General features: G+C 39.2%; 1 protein-coding gene across 3 annotated transcripts in view; it reads left to right on the top strand.

Annotated features, from left to right (window-relative positions):
* Positions 1-22,025, top strand: part of LOC124804619 (ATP-dependent Clp protease ATP-binding subunit clpX-like, mitochondrial) — a 126,797-nt gene extending 104,772 nt beyond the window's left edge. For all 3 annotated transcript variants that reach the window (XM_047264821.1, XM_047264823.1, XM_047264822.1), the window contains 8 exons: positions 334-522; positions 3,011-3,175; positions 10,090-10,190; positions 18,959-19,114; positions 19,194-19,364; positions 19,545-19,673; positions 20,039-20,131; positions 20,682-22,025. In XM_047264821.1, coding sequence (XP_047120777.1) covers positions 334-522; positions 3,011-3,175; positions 10,090-10,190; positions 18,959-19,114; positions 19,194-19,364; positions 19,545-19,673; positions 20,039-20,131; positions 20,682-20,858 — 1,181 coding nt within the window. In that variant the 3' untranslated portion in view covers positions 20,859-22,025. The remainder of the gene's footprint in view (positions 1-333; positions 523-3,010; positions 3,176-10,089; positions 10,191-18,958; positions 19,115-19,193; positions 19,365-19,544; positions 19,674-20,038; positions 20,132-20,681) is intronic.
* Positions 22,026-22,403: the final 378 nt, after the last annotated feature.

The following is a 22,403-nucleotide window of genomic DNA, read 5'->3' as shown; positions in this document are numbered from 1 at the left end:
GCTTATGCATTAGCTTGAAGATGCATTTCTTGGCTCATTTTTCATGGGTGGTACTTGAGAAAGCGTTAGACTTGAAGGGAAAGGACATTGTACAGATGGTGCCAGCCATCAGGAATGCAACAGTTAACTTGATCTTACATAGTTTTTAAGCACTACTTCCACCTTTTTACAAATTATTGTCTATGAAAAAGTGAATGATTTAGTCTGATTGCATTTGATCCCAGTGTTGTTACTTCAAATTAAAAATATGAAACATTGTTGACAAAAATATGTATTGTAGCACTACTAGCGACTAATTGATAGTTATATTGATTTTTTTATTTTTATTTTCAGATTTAATGCATATCTCTGGCATTGGACACACCTCATCATTTGGTGTGGGCTTTCAGCAGCCAATGTCTCCTGACCCTGTGTCTCGAAGACCCTCCTCAATGGCTGTAGGAAGTGAGATTCTAGATTGCACCACTCATGAATTACGTCTGGAGAAAAGCAATATCTTATTGTTAGGTCCTACTGGATCAGGTTAGAGCACTTCAGTATTTAAATTTTAAAAATAATGCATCCCAGTACCCTCCATTTCAAGTAGGCTGGAGTCAGTGTTTTGTGTTTTTCATATTTGATGTGGAAGGAGAGTATGCCAGTCACAATCACCTTGAAATATTCAGTTTATGCACGAGTTTAGTCTCTTAAGCTGTTAATCTCTATTAATTTTGGAGCTGTGGACCATACTGAAATTAGGTTTTCAGCAAAGGCAAGTACACTTCTGGACTGACCGTGAGAGGCTGCAGCACATTCTCTGCCTGTTTTGTGAGAAGTCATACTTCAAACTTAAACAGGCATAAAATCACTGTTCTCTTTATTTTGAAGCCTGTTATGTGTTTAAAAAAAAAGTACATAGTTCAATTTTTATTGAAAACCTTGCATGGTATCTTCATTGATGTCAGAAATATTTGAAGCTATTGGATTTCATGGCACTTCACGTAATTTTGAATTCAGGTTTTACATAATAGTTGTTTTTTGTGCTCTGTCGAAAAAAGGACTGCATGAAATGACATGGTTGCACATAAATTGAACATAAGAATTTAAGAAATATTTTAGAGGATAAGGAGTGGACAGTGGGGGTGGTGGTAATGGCGGGCAAGTGGAAAAATGGAAGAACACTAGAAAATTAATATGTCAGATAATTAAAACCTAGTGTAAGTGCTCTGTACACATCATTAATTAATGAAACCAGATCTGCTAGGTACATCAGGTTGAGATCTCAGAATTATTTAATTTCTGTTCATGTTAAACCATGTGTCAGATTTCAGAAAACAGGTTGATTTGCGGACATGTTATGCAAAAATGTGTTAATATTTCTATAAGGTTCATTTGGTTTGTGTTATTAGTTTGGTAATTGGACAATAGGTCTTAACGCAATGAGTATTAGTGTGCTCCTGTATCTCAACATAGCACTATATTCAAAGACCATGATACTGATCTTTTCCAACCTTTCGAGTTTTTTGGATTTTTCAAATGTTCTGACTGATATGTAAAGTAAAGTAAACACCACTTACACATTAGGCTGTAGGCCTGTTCTGACTGGCAGACTGCTGCCTGCAAGCCAGTATGAGCAGAGATCTACGATCGTGGGACACGTGATCAGCATGTCACCAATCCCTCCAGTCGCTATTGCCAGTAGATGAATCCAGGTGATGCCGTTGCTTCTTTATTCAAGCTGCTGCTCATTTGGCCTCATAGAGTCTAAGTGTACCCCATACCAGACCTCCCTACCTCAAAAAAATATCTGAGGAGGTACTGGGAATCCTCCTTGAAGACAGCCGCACTAACCATTTAGCTACGTGTATGGTCTGACTGATACATATTTCTGCAAAGCACAGTAGCGGTAGTTGTTTCTTTATATTACAGTTACTTCCTCTTGTGTTGCATTCCCAATTGGAGTGTGTAGAAATGACTGCATGTATTTGCAGCCTACACACATTCATTGAAGCCCATTTCAAGCGGCTAAAACAAATATGTTACATATCAGGAGAAGAACTGGACATAAAATTTGAAGACCCAGTTTTCTAAGTGGAGTTCAGAATAATATATCACTGCTATCCACATACATATTGTGTTACGAATATGGCAGTGATGTTGGAGAATGATTGACTACTGTCATGTAAAATGGTTGTTTCTCTTGCATGCAGTTCACAGATGGAACTGGATGGTAGGAGTAATAATACTTGTGCAGTATGTACACCATTAGTGGATAAACTTTTCTGAACATTATTACAAAAGAAACGACAAGATTTTTTAAAAATATCTCTGTATTTAATTGTAATTATACATCACTGAGAGGTGTAATAATCATGGCATTGAAATCATTTTCAAGGGTAGAGGAATTCAAAGTATTTTCTGCCAATGGTCTTACATGATTTCTACAAATCCTTTAGATGATTATTGAGATGGTTTGTGCAGCAAGGCTATGACAGGTATTTTCTTTCCAACTGAGCATATGTTGGTTGCTGTACAGTCTATGAGCTTGACTACAGCCGAAGGGAGTGACTACACTACAATTTCCTTCTCCTCTTCTGAGTATGGCATAAAATCTGATTTTGTTGTATCATAGATTGTCTGAAGTAAAGATGCACATGTGAAAACCCTACTTGGTCTTAATCTATAGTTTAAATGCTTCAGATCTTTTATTTGATGTGATAAACTTGGATAATTCTTATTCGACATTATATTTTGAATTTTAATCTCTTTCAAGTATATTGCTGTGAAAACTGATTGCATCATGAATATTATCAGGTACTGTGAGTGAACAGTTAATGTTGCTTCATAGTCTGTTTGAATATAATAAATACTGTAAAAAAATTTGTGTGTGTGTGTGTGTGTGTGTGTGTGTGTGTGTGTGTGTGTGTGTGTGACAGCACCCAATTTTGTGAGAAACTGGGAGGAGTTTTACATTGTGTGACACATTCTGGAGATGAAATATTAACTGTGGGATTGTTGTTTCTCCATGTAGGAAAGACTTTGTTGGCTCAGACAATTGCCCAGTGTCTTGATGTGCCATTTGCTATATGTGACTGCACTACACTAACACAAGCGGGATATGTTGGTGAAGACATCGAGAGTGTTATTGCAAAACTCTTACAAGATGCCAACTATAGTGTTGAACATGCTCAAATGGGTAATGTATCAAAAATTATATATGCAGTTCTACTTTTTTAACTTGTCTACTGTTAGTATCAATAATGTCAATCAGGAAGTTGCTAGTATTTGATCTAGAATATTCTTCCGCACATTGGTTTAAGCTATTCATCAAATTTTAGAGACTAAATACTGTATGAAATTTGTTTTCATAGTCAGTGACATGCAGAGTGGTTCTTGTGTAAAGGGTGCCCGCAATTTTGGTGCTCATTTTGAGCAGCTTGTAAACACACCTTTGACATGTGTGGCACTCTCATTTTTGCACAGTATCTTGTATGATGTAGGTAGTGGCTTAGTAACCTGCACGATTTGCAGATAGATGAGACATAAGTTGGATGTGCACAATATCCCACACATCCAATGGAGGCACCTGTTTTGGAAATATGGCATATACACGTGGCTGGTCACATGAGCTTACATAGTGGGCCAGCTATAAGGCTGCCTTGTGACCATCTCTCCATCAGTTGCTGTTATCAGATTCATATCTACCTGTTGACTCCAAAACACCACGACTGTTTGCTGTGTGCTTACTGCTGAAAATCGTGAACTAGTAGTTCCCACCTCTTTGTGCCTGTATGAAACTTAGAATACTAAATACATGTTGTCTCGTTAACTCGTTCCTGGACTTCATTCTTGTACTCGGGAAAGAACTCGTAATAATTTTGCCAAAAACTATTCCTGTGTAGTTCACATACTAATTGATAGTTTACGTTGTTGGAAAAATTATTTATGTTCAGTAAATGTTGTGACTCAAAGTGAAGGTTAAAACATCATTTGAACATAAATATCCTCTGTAACAACTATGTAATTTGTCAATTAGTACGTGAGCCAAACAGTGATATTTATTGGCAAAATATTCATCAGACCCACAGATAGAAATTATTATGAGTTTGCTCTAGAGTTAGAGAATGAAATCCAAACACGACTTAGTTGGACAACATGCATTTCATAATCAAAGTCTCATATACGCAAGAAGTGACAGAAACCATAAGTTTATATTTGTGGCAAAATAAGTACACAGTAAACAGTTATGAGAGTGCAGAGTTCACAGGTAGACGTGAGTCAGATAATAGCAACTAAAGGAAAAACCAGCCACCGGGCTCACGTGACCGGCCAGGAATATATGCATTGTTCCTGCCACAGGTCCCCTCAAGGCTGTGTATGACATTACACACACTGATATGTCTGTATTGTCCATCTGCAAATCAGACAGGTTTAGTAAAAATAGTTTATTTTGAAATTTGGAAATGTGTGTTACCCCATAGTAAGTGGGATTTACAGGCTGTCTTTGTAGCTTGTTCTGAGTGCGAGACTTGAGCTGTGTGAGGTAATGAAAAGATGAATTTGATTTATGGTTGATTCTCCATATCTAAAAACAAAGATGATGTGACTTACCAAACGAAAGTGCTGGCAGGTCGATAGACACACAAACATACACACAAAATTCAAGCTTTCACAACCAACGGTTGCTTCATCAGGAAAGAGGGAAGGAGAGGGAAAGACGAAAGGATGTGGGTTTTATGGGAGAGGGTAAGGAGTCATTCCAGTCCTGGGAGCGGAAAGACTTACCTTAGTGTGGAAAAAAGGACAGGTATACACTCTCGCTCGCGCGCGCGCACGCGCACACACACATCCATCCGCACATACACAGACACAAGCAGACATTTGTAAAGGCAAAGAGTTTGGGCAGAGATGTCAGTCGAGGCGGAAGTACAGAGGCAAAGATGTTGTTGAGTGACAAGTGATGTACGAGGGGCGGCAACTTGAAATTAGCGGAGGTTGAGGACTGGTGGGTAACGGGAAGAGAGGATATATTTAAGAGCAAGTTCCCATCTCTGGAGCTGCCGGAGTGAAGTATATTAGCATAGTATAGTATATATAGTATATAGCAGTATCTCTGCAAGCTCCCATTAGCAGCACTTTACCAGCCCCCTCTCCTAAACTGCTATCTGGGCCTCTGCCTTACCCCCAACACCCAGAGCTTCTCCTATCATGCACAGTTGCTTGCAGTCTGACCTCAGTGGCTAGATACTGTGTGTGTGTGTGTGTGTGTGTGTGTGTGTGTGTGTGTGTGTGTGTGTGTATTTAGAAGAAGACCTTTTAGTTGAAATCTCGTGTACTTAGCAATCTTTTCATTGTGCCTGTCTACAGCTGATAATCATCTCTGTCTGGTGAATAGCAATCTGTCCTATTTGTAACATAGACATTAATGCATAAATGATTTTCTATTGTTTTAATCAGTCAAATGATGTGGAAATAACAAAAATTCAGTAACTGGGGGTTCAGGCTAAGAGATTAAACACTCTGGAGGAATCAAAAGAATCTGTGCATTTAAGTTTGAAACTTGCTCATTATTTTAGTTTGTGAGCTGCATTACAAGTAGTTGCAGTGTAGAACTATATCACCGTAACATTAAACAATTGTATTTACTTGTTTCTGTATAATTTTGTCCTGCTCACTACAGTTGTTTCACTGTCATTGATATTGTGCTGTATTTTTGTAATATAATTAATTATATAATTTGTGACTTGCATATGTAATAAAAATATGTGCAGAAAATGCAATTTTCAGGATAAAAATAAAAAATTCCTTGCAAATGTCTTTAGTACGCATTCTGATGTCAAATCGGGAGAGAGGTTATCACCAATTCTCTTCACACTGGTCAAAAAAAGTAATCTAACATATCTGACACATAAATAGGGACCCAAAAAATTAACAAATGAGGACCACAAAATAACAAATAAAATTCAACTGTTACTTTATACTGACAATGTAATATTTCAGTAGACTATAGAACAGAAATTGTAACTCTCACATAGTAGTTACTAAAAGCCTTGAGAGGAATTGGTTTGCAACTAAATACAAAGGAAAAAAAATACACTCTAAGTCAAAAAGATGCACCACAAAGGAAGTAAGCAAATGGGACAGAAATCAGTGGATTTGATGTATACGAACAGACAGACAAACTATTACCACTTCAGAAAAATTGGATGATTTATTCAAGAGAAAGAGCTTCACAAATTGAGCAAATCAGTATAGCCTTGGTCTGCCTCTGGCTCTTATACAAGCAGTTATTCAAATTGGCAGTGATTCAGAGTTGTTAGGTGTACTCCTAAAGGATGTCGAGCCAAAATCAGTCAAATTGGCATATCAGATCATAATAATCCCTAGGTTATTGGAGGGCTCCGCCGAGAAACATTGTTTGATGGCTGCCCCCTTACCACTCGACTAGCTAAAATACCAATTATGAAGTTGTGTTAAACAAAATATAAATTTGTTGGTTATGAAATGACACCACACAAAAGCAAGGTGTCAAATTATGGTAGAATAATTCCCAGATAGAAATATATATGACCAAAATTGCAGTGCCTGGCATTTTTAGATGATGTGGAAAAAGACCATATTGTTTTAAAATTACCAACTAGAGATACTTGTGAAAAGAAGAAAGTTGTTGTTGTTGTTGTAGTAATTTTATTCATTTATTGAGATTTTGCTTTACACGAAGGTCTTCTCCAACACAACAAATACCTGAAAATTATTACACGTGTTACATAAGATCTTAATTTCCGATTTTGTGTATCATCTTCCCATGCACAAGTTCTTCTCATTGTCAATTGTATATTTTGGAGCCAGGTGGTCATAGTGGTCCTCTTCTTTCCCTCCAGTTCCCCTTCCAGGATAATGTTTAGTGTTCTGGCTTCCTCCATTCTACTTACATGCCCATACTATTGTAATTTCCTTCTGTCCATCTCACCATGTATTCTTTGTCTTGCTTCCATTCTGTTTATTGTTTCATTGTTTCTTATTATCTCTTTTCTAGAAATTCTTGCTGATCTTCTCCGGAAGTCCATTTCTACTGCTTGCAGATGTTATTTTGCGTGTTTCAGATTAGTAGTCCCTGTTTCCATGCCATACGTAACTATGCTCTATAGTATCAATTTACATATGATTCTTTTGGTTCTGTTTATTATGTTTCTGCTCCGTAAGATTGATTTGCATCCCAATGATCTTCCTTCCACTGACAATTGTTTTATTAATTTCTACCTCTGATTTTGCCTACACCTCTAAAATGGATCCCAAATAACAGAGAGTCTTGACCTTCTCAATTCTCTTTGCTCCATGTATAAGTCACCTGGATCATTAATGAGGTATTTTGTTTTCTGATAATTAATCTTCAATCGCCAGTTTCTGCATTCCATTGCTAACTAATTACATATATAATATGCATCCACTCCATCTTGTGCTGTAACTGCTTGATCTTCAGCAAATAGTAAGTGATGTAAATAAACTCCATCTTTAATTTCCAGCCCCATCCCATTGCATTTATGAGATGATGCCTTGAGACTCGATATTTTAAATAATTTTGGTGACATGGGGCAGCTTTGTAACAGACCCGTTCTTGTTCTAAATATCTGTGAATGTTTATTACCCATTTTCACTTGTCATATATCTTTACATATTTCTTGTATTATTTTATTAAAAGACCAGTTATGTTTACTATATGTAAAGCTTGCCAGAGTAGTTTTCTTGGGACAGTATCATGTTTTTTCGAAGTCTGTGAAAGTTAATCCTATGTTTTTTTTTTGTTTTTTTCCCTATGTTTCTCTAAGATCTGTTGTAATGTGGAAATATGCTCTTACGTGTGATCTACTGTCTGTGAAGCCACCTTGCTCTTTCTGGGTTTTAAAATTTATTTCCAGCTTTTTAAAATTATTTACCCAAAAATTCTCATTAAACTGTTTATAACACAAAAACCTTGATTTTTTGAGCAGCTTTTGTGATAATTTTTCTTAAATATGGTATTAATATATCCCAGCTTCATTTCCTTGGGTACTGAATCACCATGTAACATTTTATTCAATAACTGTGTTATTAGTGTCAAAATTTTGTCACCCCCATATTTTAAGAACTCCAGGTTGATACTGTGTGGTCCAGGTGATTTATCCTTCTTCCCTGCTCTTAGAACCTTACTCGCCCACTTTGGATCTCCTCTTCCTGTTCCTTTCCTTCCACTGTTCCTTCCTCCAGATATTATTCTCCACCCTAATTTAATAATTTCTGGAAATATTCTTCTCACTCCTTTTGTGTTACCAGTTGAAGATAAGTTTTGGCTTTTGTCGAGAACTTTTTATACTGACTACGCTTCATTCGCACTCCCAAATCCTAGTTTATTATTGAAGTTGGCCCGTGTCCTTACCCATGCTTCATTCTTTGCTGTCCTTATTGTTTTCATTTTTGCCGGCCGCGGTGGTCTAACGGTTCTAGGCGCTCAGTCCAGAACCGCGCGACTGCTACGGTCGCAAGTGCGAATCCTGCCTCGGGCATGGATGTGCGTGATGTCCTTAGGTTAGTTAGGTTTAAGTAGTTCTAAGTTCTAGGGGACTGATGACCACCGATGTTAAGTCCCATAGTGCTCAGAGCCATTTTTGTTTTCATTTCATTCTTCTTTTCCTCTTAGATTGTTCTTGTTGCTTATGATTTATCATTCAACCACTGGTTAAATGCATTCCTCTTTTCTTTAATTACCACCTCTGTTTCCTCTGACCACCATTCTGCTGTACAGGTGTGGTTGTTTCCCCTTATGCCCAGCATCTCTGTTGCTATATTTGTGACATTGGTTTTTATGTATTCGTGTATTTCCTCTGTAGTCCTTCACATGATTCTTCAAATGTCTTTTCCATTCTAGCAGCAAAGAATGGTCATATACTTTCATCTTGTAGGCTGTCAGTATTGAATTGAAGATTTTGAGCTTTCGTGGCACAGCTCATTTTAGTGTTGTTAGTATCATTCTTTGCATTGTCCCTTGGCCAAAAATTCTTTGTTTTTACCACATAATGGTCTGATTCACTCTGGGCTCCTCTAGAAGATTTAACATCTGCTTCCTTGAAATTACGTGTGTGCCTAATGATAATATAATCTATTATAGAATGTGAAGTACTCTAGTGTTCTGTTTCAAAGTATATGAATATCTGTGTTTAAAAAATGTGTTGCTAATTTTCAGATCAAACTGTTCTCAAATTTCAGTCAGTCATTCTCCATTGCCATTATATTGTCTCTTCATGTTTTCACACTATCGTATGCAATTCTCTAATTCCTACTCTTCCACTCATATCCCCCATTATAATCAGTTCCTTCCTCCTTGGGACTTTTTCTATAGACTCTGTAAGGATTGTCCAGAAAGTATCTTTCTCCTGGTATCTTGTGTCATTCGTGGGTGCATATACACCAATAATTACAACTTCCCTGGCAGATAGTCATTTCCACCATAGTAATATGTTCATTAATAAATTCTCAATTTGAGATTGTCTTTTTCCATGTTCTCTTTATATAATTGTGACTCCTGCTTGGCTCTTACTGCTTTGGACACTCCACTCCAAATATGTACATAATTACAAAGTTCTTTACTTCCTTTGCCTTTCGTCTTGGTGTCAGAGAGTACATCCATTTTGAGTCTACCATTTTGCGAAGATAACTTGCACTTTCCAGCATCCAAATGTCATTTTCCTTTTTTCTTCGCCAGTTCATTGTCCAAGAGTCCAGTTTTTCAGAAGCATATTATTAGTTTTTTTAACATTTTAATTTTTTCATGTGAGTGAAGAGCTGGCCCACTGCACAACCCCCAACCTGGGGGACCAGGTAATTTATTTCCAAGGTTTTCTTCCTTTAGCCTTTGATAAGCCAGTATCGCACTACAAGGTAGCAGCCACTAGTTTTGGACTGCCGGGTATTTTATTTCCATGGTACCCACCATATCTAGTGAGTATTCTCCTATAAGCCACCTGGGGTGGTGTCCGATGGGAGACCAGCAAAGCCACGTGGTGGTGGTGGTGGTGGTGGTGATGATGATGTGTAATTTCCTAATTGTAAAATAACTCATATTCTGCTTTATTATAGGCATTGTGTTTCTTGATGAAGTGGATAAGATAGGGGCAGTTCCTGGAATACATCAGTTGAGAGATGTTGGTGGAGAAGGTGTTCAGCAGGGAATGCTCAAGGTGAGCTAATAGGACGTTCACTTGTATAACTGATTTCATGGTAATTTTTAAACACTAGTTGCTATTATGGAATTAATCTGTTGTTGAAGAGATGTTAACTGATACTGTATGCAATATGGTGTACGTCTGGCTATTCCCTGTGTATTCAGCATTTGAATGAAAACTGGCTTAGAAGTAAGGTGATACAGGTGTAAGAAACAAAGTTTAGACAATGGTGGCAAATACACCACCAATGCTAGCATTAAATAACAAATGAGAAAAAGTACTATTATTAAATGTTGTTTAAAATGTCGTATTGTGATGATGTTGCTTTACTGTTTTCACAGCTGGAAAGATTCAGAGAAAATATTGTTCAACATTATGTGTTGGCTATTGGATATCAACTCAGAATCCAATAAATTACTGAACGATTTAGTACTGAACACATACAGTTCAGAAACTAGTAATAGAATTCTCATTTACTTGAATGCATTTTTAACTCCAAAGAGAGGAGGAGAGCACTTCAGAAAGTTCAGATAGTATCAGTTGAGATATTAGGAACTCTGAAGCTGTCAGTAATATGACTCTAAAATGGAGCACTTCTAGTATTTATCTCTTCTACTTATTGCTTTTCAATGCAAAAAGTCGTGAGGAACATGTGGTTATGAAAGAATTTTAAAAGAGTTTTAACTGAAATAACTTGCAGAAACGTAATTAATTTGGAAAGATGTGACCTAAAGAATGGAGCATTGTCCCTGATGTGGAAAATATGAGAATTGTTATAGAGCATATCTGTATCAAAAATAATTGTGACTAACCCAAGTTTATTCAAAAAAATTGAGATATATTACTGAATGCTCCCCAGATTAATGCAAGCAATCTTTACAAATTACCAGTCCAATCATAGTCCAGTCTGCGCAGTTACTAACATGATCCAAAGAGTAAACACCTGTAAACTAATTCCATAGCAAGAACCAAACCAGGAGACAACTGGTGCATATTTCCATTGCGCTGATGCTGCCATTAATAACAACTGACACAGACCAGCACTGGACCAGCTTACATGTGGCATTCTGGTAAGTGTGGACCCATCAGTGTGTGCTCCTGGTGACAAGTGGCACCTGGTACCACTGTGGCTAGCAGTAATGTTGGTACAGCTTCTAGGTTTCCATAGGAGAAGTGGCAGGTGCATGCGGTTGGGCAGTGTTGCTTTTGGGAGGGCCGGCAGATTGGTGTCCTTGGGCATTAACTATGGAGGGCTGAGGCAAAACAATGCTCATTGTGAGACACCATGAGACCTAGAATCCACCAGGGTTAGAGAAGAATGTGGCTGCTGGACAGGATGGTGGAGACAGTTGATTTTGATGGCACCGCAGATAGCTGTGGACAGGTACCAAGGTATACATCAACCTAAGGTGGGCGGAGATCATCTAGGGAGGGTAGCACATGAACACTCACACTCACACAGGGCTGCTCCCTGGAAAGGAGAGGCATCAGAGATGACATGCGCAGGTGGCAGACTTAGCATGTCCAAGAGGGTGCAATAAGGACAGCTATGAAGCTGCTCTGCTGGGCTGCAGCCTTTATTCATACTGGCCCTGTTGTCAGAGGCCTACAGAATGAGTTAGCAGTGTTGGACATCATTTCCTTATGAAGCTAGCTCTTGAAAGTTTGTACGAAGCGTTCTGCATGACTGTTGGAAGCCAGATAAAGAGCTTGATACTAAGGTGTTTGATTCTGATACGGACACAGAAGTGTTCGAAATCTGAGGTGAACGCAGTCATGGTATCAGTGTGGAGGTGGGTTCATGGCAAAGATTTTTCTGAGGTCATGATGATGATGATGATGATTGCAGAAGTGACTTGGGACAAGCAGAACAAAAAATGAAGTGAGAAAAGGAGTCAGTAATATCAAACCTCATGGAGCCCTAAATGGCCCTGTGACATCTAAGTGAATATGCTCTGCCGCTTCAGACCAGGGAGAGGGTTCCTGTGGCCTGACAGGTGGAACATTGGTGAACAAGGTCTGAGATCTTTGAGCCAATGTTGTGCCAGAATACATGTTGTCACATCAAACTTTTTATCTGGGATATACCCCAGTGGGCAGTGTGCAGAAGGTTCAGCACTTGCACTCGAAGACAGAAGAACCAGGACGTGGCAGTAGTCCTCATCTGAGACCCCCAACAGAACCCCTAGGTTTGTGTGTAGTTAATATCGTTGTGGCCAGTAAGGGCAAAAACCAGGGCCAAGAAGTGTGTCTGACAACTTGTGTTATAAAAAGTGAGTGAGACCTCTTAACATTGGGTCATTGCAGGGGGACGCCATGGCTTCACATATTAAGGGAAAAGCTGAAATGACCAAATTCTGATCTGAATGAAGCTGAAAACACTCCATTTTGTGTTGCTCAGAAATTGAACCGAGTCCCATGGGAAATTGGGAAACAGTGTCCACATTAGCATGTAACATTGCTACCCAGCAGTGGATAGGATAGTGAAAATTAAAGTGCCTAGCACTGTAGTCAGTGGGTGGTTCTGTCTACCAAGTTATGCTTAAGACGAATATGGTGAGCAGTGATTAACAGTCCATGTTGGAATAAAATTTCTGTCCATAAAGAAACAATTTAGATTTCTGGACTGTGTAGGTGACAATGAAGACACCCCATATTCTGTTTGAATGTAGTGTTGCTGGGAGGTGGATAGGGTATTAGAAGCATATGCAGTAAGGCCGGCAGTGGTATTGGGTTATTAGTGGGGCAGGACTCCACATGTCCCCATGTGGGAGGGGTACACTGATTGCTACGACCAGCACAATGACCATACGAACTGCACTTCCTGCCATCATATGTTGTTCAGTGGATAAGAAAGATCAGCTATGTTTGCAGTGAAGCGGCCAAAATAGTTGAATTTGCCCTGAAACGCTTGTTCGTCTTGTACATTCATGGCTGGCTACAATTTGTTGATCACTGCTACATGATCTTTCATTAGTGGAGTCCACCAGCTTGGGATCTGAATCCCCAAATATGGGAAGGTTGCTGGTATGGGGGAACACTTGCGCAGGTTGTGTTAGAGTCCTTTTCCTGCCAACCTGTGGAACAAGTGCCATTGGGAGTGAATACTGTTCATTGAGGAGCAACCCATTGATTTTTGAGGAATAGGCATTAATACATCTTCATGAGTGAGTTGAGTCTATCCAGCTCTGTTTTGATGGCATCCTTTAGAGCCAGTGGCACCAGACGAGATTTGATGAAGCATAGGGTAGCCGTCACCCTAAAAGTGATGTGAACTCCCAAATCAATTGTCTTCCGTAACTCAGATGAAAAGATTTGAGCATGTCTGTTACAGATAATTTTAAGGGTGACACAAGGTTCGTTGGTTGCATGGCGTGTATTGTTTTGTGATCCGATCAACCAAAAAGTGGATAGAATCTACCCGAAAAATGTTGTCCACATGTCAGCTAATGTAAGAAAATTTATTGGAGGTGTAACTCAGTTGCAACTGAGTAAAACTGATAGTTTTCATAGCAAGAGCAAATGATGGTGTCCAGAGGCCATGCTTGCAAGTGACTGACCCTAAATTTAAGTGAGTAGGTTTATCAGGAACACAGAAGTTCCAGGGTCAAGGAGTAACTTCACTAAGTGTTTGCCAATGAACACATCTAAGTCTTGATCCACTTTACATGGTCAGAGTTCACAGTCTACAATTTTTGAAAGGACATCATATTCACCATTGACTGCAGAAGTTATTTGTTTCACAATTGCAGCTTCAGCCTTTGAGTTGTTTTCATGTGATACTGAAAAGGCTAAAAAGAATACGATAATGAAGCACAGCATGTATATACAGGACTGCAGAAACATGTTCTGTACACAGTAGTAATTACAAAAATGGTGAAATTAATACGTCAATTACATTTTACTTCTGCACATGTCGGACATAAAATCCTCCTACATATACAGGGTGTTACAAAAAGGTATGGCCAAACTTTCAGGAAACATTCCTCACACACAAAGAAAGAAAATATGTTATGTGAACATGTATCCAGAAATTCTTACTTTCCATGTTAGAGCTCATTTTATTGGTTCTCTTCAAATCACATTAATCATGGAATGGAAACACACTGCAACAGAACGTACCAGCGTGACTTCAAACACTTTGTTACAGGAAATGTTCAAAATGTCCTCCGTTAGCGAGGATACATGCATCCACTCTCCGTCGCATGGAATCCCTGACGCGCTGATGCAGCCCTGGAGAATGACGTATTGTATCACAGCCGTCCACAATATGAGCACGAAGAGTGTCTACATTTGGTTCCGGGGTTGCGTAGACAAGAGCTTTCAAATGCACCCATAAATGAAAGTCAAGAGGGTTGAGGTCAGGAGAGTGTGGAGGCCATGGAATTGGTCCGCCTCTACCAATCCATTGGTCACCGAATCTGTTGTTGAGAAGCGTACGAACACTTCGACTGAAATGTGCAGGAGCTCCATCGTGCATGAACCACATGTTGTGTCGTACTTGTAAAGGCACATGTTCTAGCAGCACAGGTAGAGTATCCCGTATGAAATCATGATAACGTGCTCCATTGAGTGTAGGTGGAAGAACATGGGGCCCAATCAAGACATCACCAACAATGCCTGCCCAAACATTCACAGAAAATCTATGTTGATGACGTGATTGCGCAATTATGTGTGGATTCTCGTCAGCCCACACATGTTGATTGTGAAAATTTACAATTTGATCACGTTGAAATGAAGCCTCATCCGTTAAGAGAACATTTGCACTGAAATGAGGATTGACACGTTGTTGGCTGAACCATTCACAGAAGTGTACCCGGGGAGGCCAATCAGCTGCTGATAGTGCCTGCACATGCTGTACATAGTACGGAAACAACTGGTTCTCCCGTAGCACTCTCCATACAGTGACGTGGTCAACGTTACCTTGTACAGCAGCAACTTCTTTGACGCTGGCATAAGGGTTATCATCAACTGCACGAAGAACTGCCTCGTCCATTGCAGGTGTCCTCGTCGTTCTAGGTCTTCCCCAGTCGCGAGTCATAGGCTGGAATGTTCCGTGCTCCTTAGTACGCCGATCAATTGCTTCGAACGTCTTCCTGTCGGGACAACTTCATTCTGGAAATCTGTCTCGATACAAACGTACCGCGCCACAGCTATTGCCCTGTGCTAATCCATACCTCAAATGGGCATCTGCCAACTCCGCATTTGTAAACATTGCACTGACTGCAAAACCACGTTCGTGATGAACACTAACCTGTTGGTGCTATGTACTGATGTGCTTGATGCTAGTACTGTAGAGCAATGAGTCGCATGTCAACACAAGCACCGAAGTCAACATTACCTTCCTTCAATTGGGCCAACTGGTGGTGAATCGAGGAAGTAGAGTACATACTGACGAAACTAAAATGAGCTCTAACATGGAAATTAAGCGTTTCCGGACACATGTCCACATAACATCTTTTTTTATTTGTGTGTGAGGAATGTTTCCTGAAAGTTTGGCCGTACCTTTTTTGTAACACCCTGTATACATGACATCATCAAAAAGAAGCCCTTTCACTGTAGAAATACAGTAGCATCTGAAGAGTATGAAGCTCTCTCTGTACATTGTGAAATGATGTAAATTATGTGAAGTGCCACCAATGTTAACACACTTCACATAAATTGCTACAAATCAATGTCATAACACACTGTTTACATGTGAACTAAGGCCGTTGGTGCTAAAATACATTCACAAGTCTGACCGTCTGTGCATTAGTCAGAGATAGTACATTCCAGTGATAACAGTTGTAAGCTTCGTATAACATCTTTTGTACATGTATTGAGAACATACAGTTTCTGTGTGATGATAATAGTCATAAGGGGAAAGGGGACAGGATAGGAAAAGTTATTTGTAACAGTGGTATAAAAATACATATGTTCTGCTCTAAAGGTCTCTTAGTGGCTTAGGTAGTCATACAGAACATGGTAGCAGTAATCTTACATATTACTTTGTCGGCGTATGCAATGCAACTGATGAAATACATAAAGCCAGTGATACAGCCAACAGGCTATGTTTCTGCAGTTCTGTATACACACTCTGTACTTCATTATTGTATTCTCTTAGCTTTTGCAGTACCACTCGAAAATGAACCAAAAGCTGAAACTGTAATTTAAATTACTTCTGCTGTCAAAAGCGAATTGATGTTTTTAATAAATATGTAAGTACCTTCACTGCACTACATTCTACAAGTCTGAACTTCTGTATGTTTCACTTCCACTGGTTGTGACTTGTTTGTGGTGTAACTGCTGAAACATAAATCTTGCAGGTGTCCGTTTTTGCCACACCTATGGCACATTGCATACCAGTGGCAGCACACCTTGTGTATGTGATAAAGATAGCAATGTTTACGGCTGGACAATGTTGCTGTCACTGATGTAGCCATCACTGCTGGTGTTGTTGATGGGGTTCTCCAGACTGTGGAGAATGTTAGGCCTCTGCCGGTGGTGACGTGATGTTTCATATGACCAGTATCAGAGAGATGATTGCCACAGCACTTTTCTGTTGTATTTAGACTCTGCTCTATGTGGACAGTTTCATAAGTGTGAGCTGTTTGAATTTCCTCCTTCACAAAAGGATCAGTCTTCCTCAGTATGTGGTTCCTCATTTCTGAGCAGGAGATAAGACCCACTATAACAGTGTAGTTCTGCTCTCACAAACATTCTAAATAGCAGGTTCTAATAAGTCCATGTGTGTAGATGGCCTAAGCTGTGCAAGATCTATTGTGGCCCTGTTTTGTTGCAAAAAGGCAGTCACAGTAGAGATGCAGTGTTGGCGTCCTTGCAACATTGTGGCTATGTCGGGCATCTCACCCAGAGTAGATAAGTATGGCAGTGAGCTTGCAGTTTGCCAGGTGCAAGATGCTTCAAGGCATGTACTGTGAATCAAGGACTCCTTGGAGATTCGTAGGTGTCAGTTGATCACAGCCTGGAGAAGGCCTCAGTTGGATGACACCAGTTAGTCCCAGCAGCATGAGATCTAAGTGTGGCACGTAGACCAGTGGCTAGTGGAGGCAGCAGCTAGTTGTAGATGCAACTAGATGACTCAGACTGCTGTGGGACAGTTCTTGGCATAGGCAGTGGTCGAAGACAGATATTGTTAGGTCGGAACAAGCCGTATTTAGCCTTGCTCAGCCAGGTCCTATTATGAAAAAGCAGTAGAGGGGCAAGAGGTGCAGTGTGAAGGAATCTAGCACTCCACTGTGCCAAGCTGGTGGCTTGCGCTATATCATTTCAGCACTTTTATGGGCCACACATCAGAATTATGCATGCAGCAGGCTGCCCAGGGGTTGCAAAGTTCACTAGAAAGGTATTGGTGCAACATATAAAACCGCATGTGATAAAGAGGCCACAACTGTGAAACAGTCAACTGCTTTATAATGTTTCCAGCAAACTAATTTAGCCATTCTTTCCTTGAGATAAAATGTGGGTTCCTCATTAGATAATATTGATTTGTGCAACTGATTTGATTTTGAAATTTTAATCATAACAGTATATTGTTTACTTCACTGTTCTGCACTTACCTCCAGTTCCTTTCTCTAGGAGAAAAAGGAATAGATTGAGAAGGGTTGGAAAGAAGGAGTAGATCACTCAGATGTCAGAGAGAGTACAATATCAAATATAGTACATATCTCTCTCTCTCTCTCTCTCTCTCTCTCTCTCTCTCTCTCTCTCTCTCTCTCTCTCTCTCTCTCTCTCTCTGTGTGTGTGTGTGTGTGTGTGTGTGTGTGTGTGTGTGTGTGTCACTTTCCTCCTATTTCGTAATCGACTAGAATTTCACATCCATGTTCTTTGGAGAACAGAAGTTTAATATTGCTGGGGGCATGGTTATAGTAGAACATTCTTGAACGTACTGTGCAAGGATTGTCATGATGATCCCATGCCAAGGGAGAATGCAGTAGGTTTGAGCCTGGACTTTCCCATGAAATGGCTTCTGTCCAGCATAAGGAACTTGTCAACACATTGTGGCAATATCGTTTTGATAAACACTGCAGTTGAAACACTAATGTGTTACCCAACAGTGAATAAGGTCCAGCACCTGCGTAAGAGGCTGAACCACAACGCTGTTAAGAAAAGGCTCTGTAATGAATATTAACTCTCTCAATTAGCATCTGCTGTGGTCGACTTGGTGCTGCGTAGTATACCCATGTTATGAGTAAGACTGTGATGCCATCATTGTGAAAACTTTATCATGATGGATTAGTTTGTTTCCATCAGAATTATTCTCCAATTGGTAATGATGCAAGAGTGGTTTGCAGAACACAAGGATATTTCTCTTTTTGTTCTGGTCCCCCTGTCTCTGACCTCAGATGTATAGAAAAGGTATGGGCTAAGACTGAAGGCTGCCATCACATATTTGCTTTCCAACCTGCCAACTATGCCACTGAGTTGTGAAGATGTACTAACTGCTGCCAAAATGAGATATTGCTTACCACTGTTCCACTTTGAATCTTACGTCAACTGTGTTTGCCATATCTGTAATGCCACAAATTATGCTGCCCTGGATGGTTGTATGGTTTTAGAAGGAACATCCTTGTTCTAAGTATCAAGATGCTGCTGACTTGCAATTAGAAGTGTTCTGTTCTTCTATAAGCAGTACTGTACAGACTCTAATGTGATTAGCTCCTACTTAACATGGTGAGTAGTTAAAGTTTAAGCTTTGAGCACTTTTTGTGGTGTACAGTGGATTGCAGTGAATTTTGGCTGTATTACAAATAAATAAATATAAATATTTTACTTATGTGCAGATACTGGAGGGAACCATAGTAAATGTCCCAGAGAGAAATTCACCTCGTAAATTACGTGGAGAAACTGTCCAGGTAGACACTACAAATATATTGTTTATAGCATCAGGTGCCTATAATGGACTTGATAGAATTATAAGTAGGAGAAAGAATGAAAAGGTAAACCAACTTGATTATTTGCTAATGCCATTCTAACAACAATGTGAGAAATATACTGAAGTTGTGCACTTATTTCTAGTACCTAGGTTTTGGAGCTCGCAGTTCAGAATCACCAGGCCGAAGAGCAGCTACACTTGCTGATCAGGCAAATCAGAGCAGTGTGTCATCAGTGGAGGAAGACAATGCCGAAAAGGATGCATTCCTGAGACAAGTGGAAGCGCGAGATCTCATTGAATTTGGCATGATTCCGGTGAGTAATTCCTGTCTCCCGAAAAGAATATGCTCCTCCCCCTTCCCATCATGCATATGTGGAGATGAATCTTTTGAAATAATTTTATTTGAAATTGACAGTAAATAATTATATTTGTATGTATAAGTTGGGACCAAAATCTAAATATGCCCATTGATAATACATGTTTTACTTTGACAGGAATTTGTTGGTCGGTTTCCTGTTCTTGTAGCATTCCATTCATTGAATCAGGAACTTCTTGTTCGCATACTTACGGAACCAAAAAATGCTATGGTTCCCCAGTACCAAATGTTATTCAATATGGACAAAGTAAGTTTCTTAAATTCTTGTTGTTTACATATAGTTTACTTCCACAGATAGTAGGATAATAAAAAGTATATTTTAGTTTTGGTTTGCATTGAGCCACTGTCTGCTATGTTTCAGATAATTCCTGAGATTTCGAATGGTGTATAAAACTATCAAATTATAAAAATTATGATTACACTGTATTGCAAACGTGTATTGAAATTTCTTTGCTTTTCCCACTTTTCGTTATGGTAGGCCCATTCTACACTTAATCAAGTGTTGCCACACATCTATCCTCCTCTCTCCCCCTTGCCTTCTCCCATTTCCAGTATAAAGTTTCTTTCACATGTTGTGGTCAAGAGTCCTCATGCTTCATTTCATTGTTCCAGGTTGATCTAACATTCTCTCCAGAGGCTTTAAAATCTATTGCAAAACTAGCCATGGAGAAGAAAACAGGAGCACGTGGCCTGCGGTGTATAATGGTGAGCAAACTAGTTGCTTTATTATTTAACAGTAATTAATTGGATTTAAAAATTTTACTGACACATTAAGTAAAAAGTGGCAACAATCCCATTGTTTGAATGAGTATTTTCTTAAAGAAATATGAAATGCAGTAACATAATGATTATCTCTCGAATCTTTGCATTAGCAGTTGTGTTTTATTGTTGCCTACTAAGGCACTAGTTCACTTCTGAATACTCACATTTCTTCAAGGGTAGGAAGTGCTGATTGTTTATTTACTGCCCAATGCAGTATGATTTCTGTTAAAAACTGTGGGTAGCAATGTGTGATACCTGTTATATATACACTTTTTTTTCGCAACTACACGCCCCCCCCCCCCCCCCTCCTCTCTGTCTCTCTCTCTCTCTTAAAAATTTTATCTGTTAGGCTTGTTAACTGTTGATAGATTTTGCGTTAATGATAGATTTTCTGCTAAATCCATGGCATCATCATTAGTTTTGAATAATTTTTGAATGACTGAATAAGATCTGGGACCCGCTGATTATTTTGTGCTTATTTTCTTGTTCACAGGAAAAGTTGCTTCTTGACCCAATGTTTGAAATACCAGGTTCAGATGTTCTCAGTGTGCACATCACAGAGGACGCTGTCATTGGAAAGGGTCATCCCATATACATTCGAGGCAAACCTGTTCAACAAGTGGAGGAAGACCAGTCAGTAGAACTAGAAGCACATGCTGAGGCAAAGTAGTGACATGTAAAACACTTAAGATAATTTTCCACACAGGACTAAAGTGGCAATAGGCGGTTAAGTGAGGCAAAACATTTAATATGATCATCTGTTTTCATAGTGCTAAGAGGTTACAACTACAGTGTGCAAAATTATCAAGTTTTTATTGATATCTCTGTAAATAGTATTGGAAAATTGGTTGTTATGTTTATTGGATTTTGCTCTTAGTGGTACCTGAAAGTCTGTTTGTTTTTCTCCTTGTTTGTGGTTCCTAAGGTGTGATTGTTAGTGAGGTTCTCAGACTCGAACATGTTGACAGGAAATCACAGTTTTTGTGTGGTCCCCATGAATATAACTATTCTTGTAATAATAGTTACTTCAAACTGTATCTGTTGCTTGTAGCTTTCACAGACTACCTCCATTTTAGTTGTTAGGAATCATATGTACCACTATAGAAAATTCTGTGATAAACTGTGCTGAATCAGTTGTGTGTGTACATGGACACACTACATTGTTCAGATAAGTTTATGTTCATCCTTACAACTGTCTTTGGTGTGAGAGATTTTGTGTCTGAGGTTGAGTCGTGAAATGTGTTTGTAAGAGTATTTTGCACAGATTGTTTAGCAGTGAGTTTGTGATCCATAACCATCAAACATGCTATTGTTTCAGAGGAAGTTGACGTGACTTCAGTTACAATAGTGATCATGCAGGCAGTCATTGAAAGCTCTGACAACAGCTTAAATTTCATTTAAATTGTGTGTGTGTGTGTGTGTGTGTGTGTGTGTGTGTGTGTGTGTGTGTGTGTGTGAGAGAGAGAGAGAGAGAGAGAGAGAGAGAGAGAGAGAGAGAGAGAGAGATATGTCATGTGGGTTTGGGTTATATTAACTTCTCAGATATGTGGTCCTTGTGGCTTGAAATGTTTTTACTGAGTATTACGACAAGAAACTGTTGACAATAACAGATAATTTCATAGTTTTGAGTCATTTTAAAGGAATGGTGCATATTTCTTCCTTTGGAATGTGTGACATCTCAGTTCTGAACTGAAAATGTGCTGTTGTTGAAATAGCTTTTTCATGTTGTTTTAAAGACAGAAGTGTACACAGACGGAAAAGAGAACTTTGCTCCCACTGTTGAGAAATGATGAACTTCAGAAGTTATGTTATTTTTGTAATAAAACTGTTTACTAAAGTTGTGAGTTTTTAACATTTTCCCCTTCTTCCCCCTTTTACATATTTTATTGCATTTTCCCGTATGAAACCAATCTGTAATAAAACCAGTTAACAAAATCTTATGAGTGTACAATTATGCAAATTTCTGAAGACACAGTCAGTTATCCATAACCCCTTCCTGTTTTCCTATTTATCACTCTGACTGCGTACTGCCCATGACTTCATCACAAATCTTTTGCTTGTGATACAGATTTAGTTTGGGGGGGGGGGGGGGGGGTTGGAGGAGGGGAAGGAATTAGGTGGGATGGCTGCACACATTTTTCTACTGACCAAAGAAAGACTCTAAGCAGTCTTTATTGAAAATGTCATTTGATATCGGTAAATCATTCTGTGTGAA

The sequence above is a fragment of the Schistocerca piceifrons genome, chromosome 7 (assembly GCF_021461385.2).
Source record: "Schistocerca piceifrons isolate TAMUIC-IGC-003096 chromosome 7, iqSchPice1.1, whole genome shotgun sequence".
NCBI classification, from domain to species: Eukaryota; Metazoa; Arthropoda; class Insecta; order Orthoptera; family Acrididae; genus Schistocerca; species Schistocerca piceifrons.
The sequence above is the reverse complement of the archived record's forward strand: the minus strand, read 5'-3'. Positions and strand labels throughout refer to the sequence as shown.